At 37.1% G+C, this 10,771-nt stretch overlaps 2 protein-coding genes across 10 annotated transcripts in view; one reads left to right on the top strand and one right to left on the bottom strand.

Moving 5' to 3' along the window:
• Positions 1-1,901: 1,901 nt before the first annotated feature.
• SMIM19 (small integral membrane protein 19) lies at positions 1,902-10,630 on the bottom strand. 6 transcript variants are annotated; one of them, XM_081269270.1, is made up of 5 exons: positions 10,501-10,630; positions 7,060-7,136; positions 6,458-6,595; positions 4,729-4,850; positions 1,902-2,050 (listed from the first exon to the last, which is right to left on the bottom strand). In XM_081269270.1, exons 3-5 carry the CDS (start codon positions 6,589-6,591, stop codon positions 1,986-1,988), a joined length of 321 nt encoding a protein of 106 aa, XP_081125396.1. In that variant the 5' UTR covers positions 6,592-6,595; positions 7,060-7,136; positions 10,501-10,630; the 3' UTR covers positions 1,902-1,985. The 6 variants fall into 6 exon arrangements, with proteins under 6 accessions (XP_081125396.1, XP_081125401.1, XP_081125397.1 ...); XM_081269275.1 differs by having other exon boundaries at positions 7,060-7,124; positions 10,501-10,623; XM_081269271.1 differs by having other exon boundaries at positions 7,060-7,147; positions 10,501-10,552.
• SLC20A2 (solute carrier family 20 member 2) overlaps positions 10,525-10,771 on the top strand; it is a 106,992-nt gene continuing 106,745 nt past the window's right edge. The window contains exon 1 of one of the 4 annotated variants that reach the window (XM_081269257.1): positions 10,525-10,663. The gene's annotated coding sequence lies outside the window, so the exon portion shown is untranslated. Of the gene's footprint in view, positions 10,763-10,771 lie in introns of all 4 variants that reach the window. The other 3 variants (XM_081269258.1, XM_081269262.1, XM_081269260.1) reach the window with 3 other exon arrangements.

The raw sequence follows: 10,771 nt of genomic DNA, 5'->3' as shown, positions 1-10,771 counted from the left end.
TGTGCCCTTTAGAAGCTAATTTCTTCCCTTAGTGCAGCTGGCTGGCATCAATTAAACATCCAGTTATTTAACACACTCAAGCTGTGCACCAATATAGGCTGACCAATGCTTACTGCTAAATATCTAATGCATTAGAAAAAGAAGAAGAAACAAGAAAAAGGAGAGCATAAATATTCATTACTAGTTTGTTAGTCATCCCATTTTTCTTCCAAAAGAAATAGTTCCATGGGATCCTCCGTAGATGCAGGGCAGAAGCGGGCAATCAGCTGGTGTTACTTTGAAGTGTGGCTGCAGGGCTTCCACCCTTTCCCAGCCCAGCTGTTGAAGCAGGGAAGAAACTTCAAAGCTCAACTTGCTGTTGTTTCTGCCAGTGGGGTGTGTGCAATTCCCATCACTTAGCTATAAGGAAAAAATGAGGAGGAATTTCATCCTCTGTCACTTGCCAACGTTTGATGCTCAACAATCTACCAGTTTTTGACTGTATCTACTGGACACGAATAAAACAACTGATTTCATTGTGTGATTTACATTTATATTTATTTATATACATTAATTTATAAACCATCTGAGATAGCCAGTTTTTATGATTTGCTCAGATTGTGCCCCAATTAAATTCTTAATTCTGTAATCTGCCTAGATTGTTCCCCAGACTAAATTCTCTGCTCATGAAAACAAACAAGGGTTATCCTAAGGCAAAGCAAAAATTAAGATTGTCCCTTTGCCTGTCTGCTATGCCAGCCCATATTTAAAACCATTTATAATCCTTGAGTTACCTTTTACTTCTCTATATAAGGGGTACATCCAGATTCTTTTGTGAATTAAGAAAGAATTATTCCATTTGGTCAAAAATGCACTATGTACAATATATACATTTTTGAATGATATAATCAAATTTTAAAAGTAAATGCAATAACCCTGGTTTTATTTTGTCTAAACTTTAATTTCATATTAAACTTATATTCTTTAATTTCACAATAAAAAGGAAATAAAAATTGAAGTTACTATTAGCTCTTAAAATTAAGAATAGCTTTAATTCAAAACTGATTCTTTGAGTAAGAATTGAACAGTTGAACTTCCCTACCACTATTTCCAACAAGTTGTATTTAAATAAATATGAAAAATTAGGTAAAAACATTTCATTCTATAGTATAAAATAGAACAAGAGAGGAGGATCTTCAGAAAAGCTTATTATGCTAAAAAAGCAAAAGAAACCAGAGAGTAACACTACAAGTGATAATGATATGACTGAAAAGGAAGTTTCCAATACCCATGTAGAGGTATCCATTTTTCCAACAGACGACCCCAGTAGGGCCTAAAGAAAGCCCATGATGTTCCAAACCAAAACAACAACAAAACAAACAAAAACTCCTGGAACACAATTAAGGGGTAAAATTCAGTTATGAAAAACTTCTAAAATTAGTGGATGGGTATGCATCATGATAGAAAAGATGGTCTAGGTGTACAAGTTCTGAAGAAGCAAAGATCTCTAATTAGAGTCATTAACAGTAATGAGAACACAAATTAGTCTATTACTGATATTACACTTAAATTAGAAAATCTTAAAGGAACTTATTTTACTAACTAGATTTTTTATTTTGGAAAAATATCCTAATGAAGGTGGCATAATCTCCAGAAATTTAACTTCCAAAGATAGGCCTTTATTTCTCACTGACTGTATCCTGAAAAAAATCAAAGATTCCCTGCAAGGTAAAGTCCCCATCTCTGGTTAACTGTATCTTTCTGGGTATTTATAGGCTCTCTGTGTTCAGGCCTTTTGAGTCCTATGGATGTGTACCAAATGACTAGGAGAAGCAATTTTAAAAAGGTAAACAATGCAAAAAAGATGGGAAAAAATCACAAATAAAATGATTTTGTATATATAGACAGAAATTTTTTAAAGTGTATTTATGATTTAGCAGAAAGAATCAGGAGTTGCTACTGTACTGTTTAATAACAATTACTTCTGTTGCTTGTTTTCTGAGGTCTCATTCCAATGAGAGCTGTACACTGTCAGTTTGGTTTTGTGGCTGCTGGTGATCATACTTCCTTGCTATTAAAAAAAGAAAAAATAAAATTAATAAAAATGCAAAATAATTACTACCTAACATTATTAAATTGTTGTAATGAGTCTCAGTTTAAAAAAAACAGTTAAGAATTAAGCAATTTTATTCTTTAGAGGAAACATTACACATTCTGATCTTCTGAATTCTCAAAATTGCTCAATCCACTTTTACGTTTATTATTATTACATATCAGGATTACTCAGCACTTTAAAATATAGGGTAAATATTTATTAAGCTATTAATGATTTGCAATTTCCTTTCTTATCCTTTATTCCCACATTTAGTTAATAATAATGCTCTTGTTTGCACCATAAAAAATTTGAATACATTAACTTAGAAGCCTAAGACTGATAACATAAGTTATCAATATAAGAATGATCCATTATGTTGGGAATCTTAAATATGCAAATCCACACCATATATATTCTTGAATAATGCCACCCCAAAATATCCACATTCTAATCCCCATAATCTATGACTATGTTACAAAAGAGACTTTGAAGATGTAATTGAGGTGATGGGGAGATTAACCTGGATTATTGGGCCCAGTATAATCACATGGGCCCCTAGAATCAGAGAACCTTTCCTGGATAAACTCATATACAGAGGGAAATATAAGTGTGGAAAAACAGTCAGACAGATGCAATGTGTCTGGCTTATAAAATGAAGGAATGGGGCCATCGACCAAGGAATGTAGGCAGTCTTTAGGAGCTGGAAAGGGCTAGGCAACAGATTTTCCTTTAGATCCTCCAGGAAAATGGAAACCTGCCTACACTTTCCTTTCAGCACAGCAAAACTGTTGTATGACTTCTAACCTACAAAACTGATAGATAATGCATTTGTATCATTTTAAATCACTAATTTTGTGGTAACTTGCTACAGCAGCAAAAGAAAACTAATATATTCTGCAAATAGGAATTCTCATAAATTTTATGTCATTCCCATCAAAAAAGAAAAAAATGGTACAGTGAGTTTATAATTATACCTGCTATGTTACAGTATACTACTCGCAAGAGAACTTGTTTTGAGTATCAGTGAAAACTTAATTCTTTACTTATAATTTTCTACATAGAGCTTCTGACTTTCTATATTTTAAAAAAATATTTTTAAAAGGATTTCTTTAAAAAATATATATAAAATTTGCTATTTTAAACATTTTTAGATGCACAATTCAGTGGCATTAACATTCATGCTGTTGTGCAAACATCACCACCATCCATCCATAGAACTCTTCACCATTCTAAACTGAGTTCTGCACCCATTAAAAAATAGCTCTCTACATACCCTGGCAACCACCTTTCTACTTTTTTTTTTCTTTTTGATTTGCCTCATGTAAGTGAGAATAGTGTCTGTCCTTTTTGTGACTGGCTTATTTTACTTAGCATAACATCTTCAAGCTTCATCCATATTGTAGCATGGGTAAGAACTGCCTTCCTTTTAAAAGCATAACAACATTCTATTGTGTATATGTAGCATATTCTTCTTTTCTACTCATCTGATAAGGACATCTGAGTTGTTTCCACCTTTTGGCTATTATGAATAATACTGCTGTGTTAAATTAAGTTTTGTTTCTTATTTTGTACTGATAACACATGTGCACACACATTTCAGTTTTTACTGTGGACATTTCTCTTTAAAATTGTCCAGTCCTTTTTCCTTAACCCCTACACAGCTCTCATCAAGGCAATAAATGTCAATTACCTATTGTACATCTTTCCATGTCTCCCTTGATGCTTATATAATTATACAGAGCATTTATATCACATGGACATTTTAAAAAAGAAGGATGTTCTGATCATTTGATTTTATAACTATAGCAACATACACTTCTTGCTTTTCTCACTAACCATGCAAATCATACCTTATTCTTTTAAATGGAGGCATAAAAGGTTATGGTTTACATGTACAATTCACTCTGGACCAATACATTTTTTTCTTTTTTCTTTTTTGAGATAGAGTTCCACTAAGTTGCCTAGGCTGACCTCAAACTTGTGATCCTCCTACCCCAGCCTCCTTAGTAGCTGGGATTATGGACATGCACCACCATGCCCAGCTCAAGGACCCATACATTTTAAACTTTGTTATTCTTTGCTGCTTACATATTTGCAGTGCTCAGTACTATAGGACATATTAACTTTGAGATATGACCCCCTGACCTAACACTCTGATGTCACGTCATCCTCCTAGAAGCCATCTCTTTACTACTTTGACTTGCAGTAATTATAATATAAGTGACTACAAACTCTATAAATACATACTTCAAACCAAACTTAATATATCTCCAATTCAAATTCCTTTTAGCCAGATCCCCAAAATATTCTTGACCACTTCAATGCCACTTCATATGAAAGGAAGTCCAAGGAAAAAAAGTTAGAAGAAGAGAGAGTAGGCTCAAATGATGGCTAGAGTCTTAATTTTTTCCCCCAAATTTATAAAAATATGATCATGTGAACACATCACTAAGACAATCCTTGGGGTCTTGGAAAGTGCTCTGTGCAAGCAAAAGGTCTGGTAGCTTCATAGAAAATGTCCCTTTTCTGAAACTATGTTAAACATCTGAAAAAAAGTGCTAAGTTTTTAATACTAACTATTGTTCATAACCTTGGACTCAATTCCAGAAATTTTAAATATGCATGTGGATACAGTTCAACACAGAACTACTTACAAATGGAATACATTTCCAGCTGTTGTCTTAAGCGAATTTTGCTCATTGTGTCATAAAAGTTGGGCTCTGACGTTTCTTCAGTAGGTGGCACGCTGAATATCCTCATAATTTTCCTTTTATTCCTAAAATACAAAAACAGCGCAGAAAAGAGATTTGTACGAGTGTCTATAGGATTGTAATATTCTCATGATCCTGGTAATTAGATGCCGCATTAAAAGACTTAAAGGATAAGTCCATGTTATTCTAATTTGTCTTTAGGATATGATTCTTTGGCTCATGTACTCTTTCTTTCATTAAAAAGCTTGTAGCTGTACATGTACAGCTATGTGGCTATAAGAGAAAAGAAATGCTAAAAACATTCATTTACTATACAAAATGAATTGCCTCCATTGTGATTCTTAATTCCTAAAAAAGCCAGATATTATGTGAAAAAAAATCTACCAACAAAAAAAAACACCTTATTTTTCTCCCTCTCATGTCATCCAAATGAAGTTGAACTACTGGATTGGAGAATACACTGAATGTGAGCAGAACTTAAGTTGTGAAATTATGAATTGAAATATTTCTTAAATATAATAACATGGCCTTAGTGAGGACAACTTTTTAAAAACAGGAAAAGTATGCCTCTGATTTTAAAAGAAAAGTGGAGAGGAGGTGATGGCTCTTTTTAGAGGAAACTATTACCTACAAGTAGATCAGTGGTGACACCCACCACCTGCAGTCCTAGCAGCCAACAGTCCACCTGCTCCAGGAGAGCCACATGGCCAGGAAGGATAAGCATATGTATCTGAGAGCAAGTGTGGGCTCTGAACCATCCCCAGGCCAAAAATAAATAATCTCTGGAATACTAATTATTTTGAACTATTTAATGGCTTCTGGTTTTTTATCTTGGTAGAGGACACCAGAAGCATGTGGGTATAAGGAGATACTACTCAGAACTAATACTGCTTTTCCTTTTTATTTTTGTTTTTGTTTTTAGGTGCAGAAGATTGAGAACAAGGCCTATGCACACTAGGCAAGCGCTCTACCACTGAACTATATCTACAGCCCAGCTTTTCCTCCTTAAATCCAACCTCCTCCTTGTTTATTTATTTTTACTCTTCTAAGGGAAAAAGCACCAAGGAGTATAAAAGAAGACAGCTATATTAGGCTATGACATCTGGAATTAAGGCAGGAAATATTTATTGAGGATTTATACTATGTGACACATAAAGGTAAAAGATCCAAAGGTAAAAAACAAGTACCTTGTTCTGAGGGACTGAAGTTTTTGTGAAATGAAGAGATCAGTAACCAGACAAGACAAATATTGTTTAAAACACCATGAGAGTGTCATGCACAAGAAACAAGGAAAAGCTTTAACTGGGCAAAGAGAGATCTACTGAATACATAGCAGTTTCTATATTTCAGGGACTTGGGCCAAAAAATGTGCTCATTAAAGAGTGACAATGAAAATTAGGCAACATAAGTGACACAAATAAAAGTTTAGAGTAGCTGGCTTGGATGTCAAGAGCTGTACTTAAATCTTCACCTCTTAAAGCAATGGGGTTTTCAAAGCAATACCTCAGTCACCTGTGCTTGAGACCAGAGAATCAATAGCATATGTCAGAGGAGGAATACAAATTCTAATGAAATTATTTTTATGTATTCAATTCAAATTTTTAAAACAAAAATCCTGCAAAATCTTCAAATGTCCAGTTTCTTATTTGTTTTGAGATGCTAACAGATTTACCTCTTGGCATACATGAAAAGACCAAAGCTAACAAGGATCACTATCAAGTAAACATTGGTGGCTTCATTCCAGGCTTCATGAACAGTGTAATCAATAGAACCGTCATCACCCATCACTCCGTAACTTCCAGCCATGGGGCTATAAAAGAGAAAAGAAAATAGGGTTGGTGTCCATAGGACCTGCTGGTTAAATCCAGTCCATCATCTGTTTTTGTATGACCCTCAAGACAAGAATGAGTTTATAATTCTACTATATATTACTTATTTTATTTATTTTTATATTTTGAGTCAGGAATCAAACCCAGGGCCTCAAACATACTAAGAACACTCTCTGCCACCAAGCTATGCATGCCCCAGTCCCTAAATGGATACACTTTAAATGATTACAAGTACCTATATACTATCCTCAATTTGTCTCACAGTCCACAAGCCTAAATATCTTTGGTCTGGCTCTTTAAGGAAAAGCCTATTGACTCCCTGACTAGATAATTAAGGCAACTAATACATTTCCCCTTACTTGACTTTGAAACATTACAGCTGCTACCTAAAGGTTACAATGCAGGATAAAACATGTTACTAAGTGGCTGGGCATGGGGCACTTACCTATAATCCTAGTGACTTGGGAGGCTGATGCAGGAGGATAGCAAGTTCAAGGCCAGCCAGAGCAACTGAGCAAGTCCCTGTGCCAAAATTAAATAAATAAATAAATAAATAAATAAAATAAAGAGGGCAAAGGATTAGCTCAGTGATAGAGAACCAATAGGTTCAGCCCAGTACTAAAAAAAAAAAAAAAAAAGAATGAAGTTGAAACCTCATTACAGTTAAGCAACAGAATACTTTAAAACACAGTGCCAAGTAACCCACTTATGATGCTGAGATGTCCCACTCCTGACAGCAGCCTAGGAAAAGTGCTCTTCCACATGTGTCCCAAAATGCAAGTTTGGAGTTTATCTACTTTTGTCCTTCAGGCCCAATTTGGCTTAAAGAAGCTATGGGATAAAAAGTTACTTTTTGCTATTTATACAGCTGTGACTTCTTTTGAAGGAAATGCATTCTTTGGATATTCCCACACAAAATAAGAGTGGTAATTGAAAGTGTATCAAATCTCAAATAAAAGAGTAATGGTTTCTTATATGTGGGAAGTTAACTGAATTTTTCTTAAAGAAGATGTTTCGCCCTTGTGTTGGACTTAAGTAAAATGATCTAATATGTGAAAGGAATAGAGAAGTGTTGTTTTGGCCACTCTATAAAAAGGAGAAAAACAGAACAAATGATAGGTGATAACCGTACTGGAGTTTCTAAGAATAAGACAGCCAGCCATTTTTTAATACCAAGAAAAAGAGTATCTGGAATGTCCAAGTTGTTTTGCAATTTTTTTTTTTGAGGCTGCCTACAACAATGAAGGCATTGCAGAAATTCTTCCACCCTGTAAGTCACCCAAATGTTCATTAATCTATATTTGGTGCAGTAAGATGAATGACTATGTACTGAGGGCACAGTTGGTTTTCTTTCTTCTCTCTTGCTTCTATATAAAATGAATGAAACTTCAGAAGAGGTCTGCTTCTTAAATAGGTGACATGTTTTCTCCCTTCTGACCCTGGAAGACTTTGTCAGATGTTTGGGGACATACTGTAATTCATTGAGAATAAAGTGGATTTCGTGAAGTCATTTAATTTAAACTCCCAACAACGAGGGCCAAAGTAATTTCTCTAAAACATCTACTGATGTCTGATGAACATTCAATTGGTTTTGTGAAAATTAGCTATTGAACAATAAAAACAGAACTTATGGTAACTTATAAGATATAAATACTACTTAATTAAACTTTAGATTATACACAATTCCCAGATGTTAATGAGTATGAACTTTTCATTTGTTTTTGAAAGTGGATGATATAGGGGTACTGGCATATTCTCATTTTTAATTCTTATTCTCTAAACTGAACTCCAGAAGTTCTTTGAATTTAACATGATTTATAGTAAGTAATTGACCTACTTTAGAGATGGAGACTTCTGGAAGACCAGATGCTATAATTGTTTTTGTAATTTATGGAATCTCAACCATTGTTGGTGCCAAAATGTTTAAATAACAACAATGACCATGTTAGGCAAAAAGAAATGAGTTTAAGTATCTGATTTGAGAGGTCACAGAAGGGCCAAACAGTTATTCAGCAAGGGTGGTAACTTTCAGGATTGGAAGATATTAACAAACTGGGAGAAAAACAGGGAACAATAGAGCAGTGGCTACTAGGACATTTTGCAGGTGCTCTTTATCTGACAAACTGAGAGAGTATCTCCTACCTATTTTCTAATGCCTGAATAAACCAGGTTAATTTCTTGTTTCAACTTTTACAAAATTCTGTTCCTGTGCCACTCAGTAAGTGGTATATTGTTACCCAAAGCTTGATTTCCTCTTGCTATAAATATGCAACCCCTTAATTATATTTAGAAGAGTATTTCTAATTACTGCTGGCCCAGAATGGTAAAACTTTATTGTGAACTATAAAACACATATTATACAAGATCATTGGTATGCAATGACACTATTCCATGGTTCCAGGGACATGCACTTGAGTTATTTTTAGTGTAGTTGTGAAAGATTTGCACTGAGGGTAGGACTTTCCTGCCCAGTCCTCAATCAAAACCAATAGTATGCTTTGTAAGACTGCCAGGAATAAGAAATGGTCTAGTTCAGAGTCATAGTACAGACCCAAGGCCCACATGTGGTCTGAACTTTGATCATCCCCTCCCAGCATACCGTGCTCAGTCTGACCAAGTGTACACACATACACCTGTGAGTGATTAATGCATGCTACCACACAGCCTTCCTCTGAATCTGAAGTAAAATGCCTAGGGGTATTTCAGTGGTTCATTCCTGGTAAGTTAATGTTTGGGCAAGATTACCAACATAGCTTGTCATGTGCCTAGAGTGCCATTCAGGGCTCTTTTGAGAAAACTGACCTTTTTTTCACATTTATCCCGTGATGTAATGGTTGAACTATTTCAGTAGGAAGAGCCGAATTAAGTCCCAGGGAAACAAGCATATCCAGATAAAGCTGCCCAAAACATGACAGCTAGGACTTGGTTTTAACGTTGAGACCTTTTCTGGGGATCAAGTGATTGTATCATAAATTTTAAAATTAGAGTCCTTACTTCGGACTCATACAATATCCAGGTTGTTCTACCCTCACTTATTCTGCCTAGAATGTTATAATTTTTGTTTCTCATTTAGAACCTTGTTCTTTTAATGCTTGACATTCAGATTAGAATCAGTTAGTTTCTACAAACAAAATCCACTGCATATTTAATAGAGTGGAAATCTTTTACTAAAGATTTGGGTTCTGAAAGCAGAAGGAAGCAGGCTAATAGGCCTTCGCCCCTACAGGAGGAAGATAATTAATATCCGATGGCTTCTGTACTGGGCAGTCCACATTTAATTTTCGCAAGAACCCTACAGGGAGGCACTAAAGCTCCATTTTACAGAATAGGAAACTAGGGTGGGGTAACAGGTGGCGGTGGTCGGTTGTGTAACTTGCACAAAGCCACACTGGATAGGGCTGTCAAACACATCTGATGCCCAAACCTGAACTCTTCCAGCCGCGACCTGGATCGTAGGAGATCTGGTCCTCGCGGAAGAAAATCAAGTCCGGCGGGTTAAAAAAAAATCCTATCCCAGAAGGGGGCCGCGGGCAGGGACCTCCAGAATGTCCCGGGATCTTTTTACTGTTTCCGCCGCTCGCGGGCAGGCTGCGAGAGATTCCATCTCAAAACACTCCTGCGAAACCCCTGCTGCCCCGGGCCGTCTCGCCCAGAGAGACGTTGCAGACGGGTTGTTCATCTTTCCTGCCTGCGCTCCTGGAACCCAGAGCATCAGAGTCCCCTATTCCGCCAAGGCCCGGGCAGGGCGAGGCAGGTGCTCGGAGCCCGGCGGGCGGCGATGCTGCCCTCGGCCACAGCCAGGCGGAGCGGGGCGGGGCGGCGCTGCGGGGCGGGGCCGGTGACGCGACCGCCGGGACCGGGAGCGCGGGGACGCGGGGCCACTCACGCGGCTCGCTCTGGAGGCGGCACGAGGCCGGCGCTGCTCCGCTCGGGGCTCTCCTCCCCGGAGTTGGCGGGCGCGCGGGACCGGTTACCGAGCGGACCCGGACGACCTCTGCCTTCGTCATTTCCTGCCGGCCTGTCGGTTTCCGGATGAAACGAGGAGCCAGGTCTTTTTTTTTTTTTTTTTTTTTTTTTTAAAGCCGTTCCCCTTTTCAGTTTTTGAAAGCGAGAGCCGCAGCGATGGCCCCGGTGCCGCCCCCGGGCGCGTGAGTGGA

Source organism: Spermophilus citellus (assembly GCF_964194105.1).
Source record: "Spermophilus citellus genome assembly, chromosome: 16".
Lineage (NCBI taxonomy): Eukaryota > Metazoa > Chordata > Mammalia > Rodentia > Sciuridae > Spermophilus > Spermophilus citellus.
The sequence above is the reverse complement of the archived record's forward strand: the minus strand, read 5'-3'. Positions and strand labels throughout refer to the sequence as shown.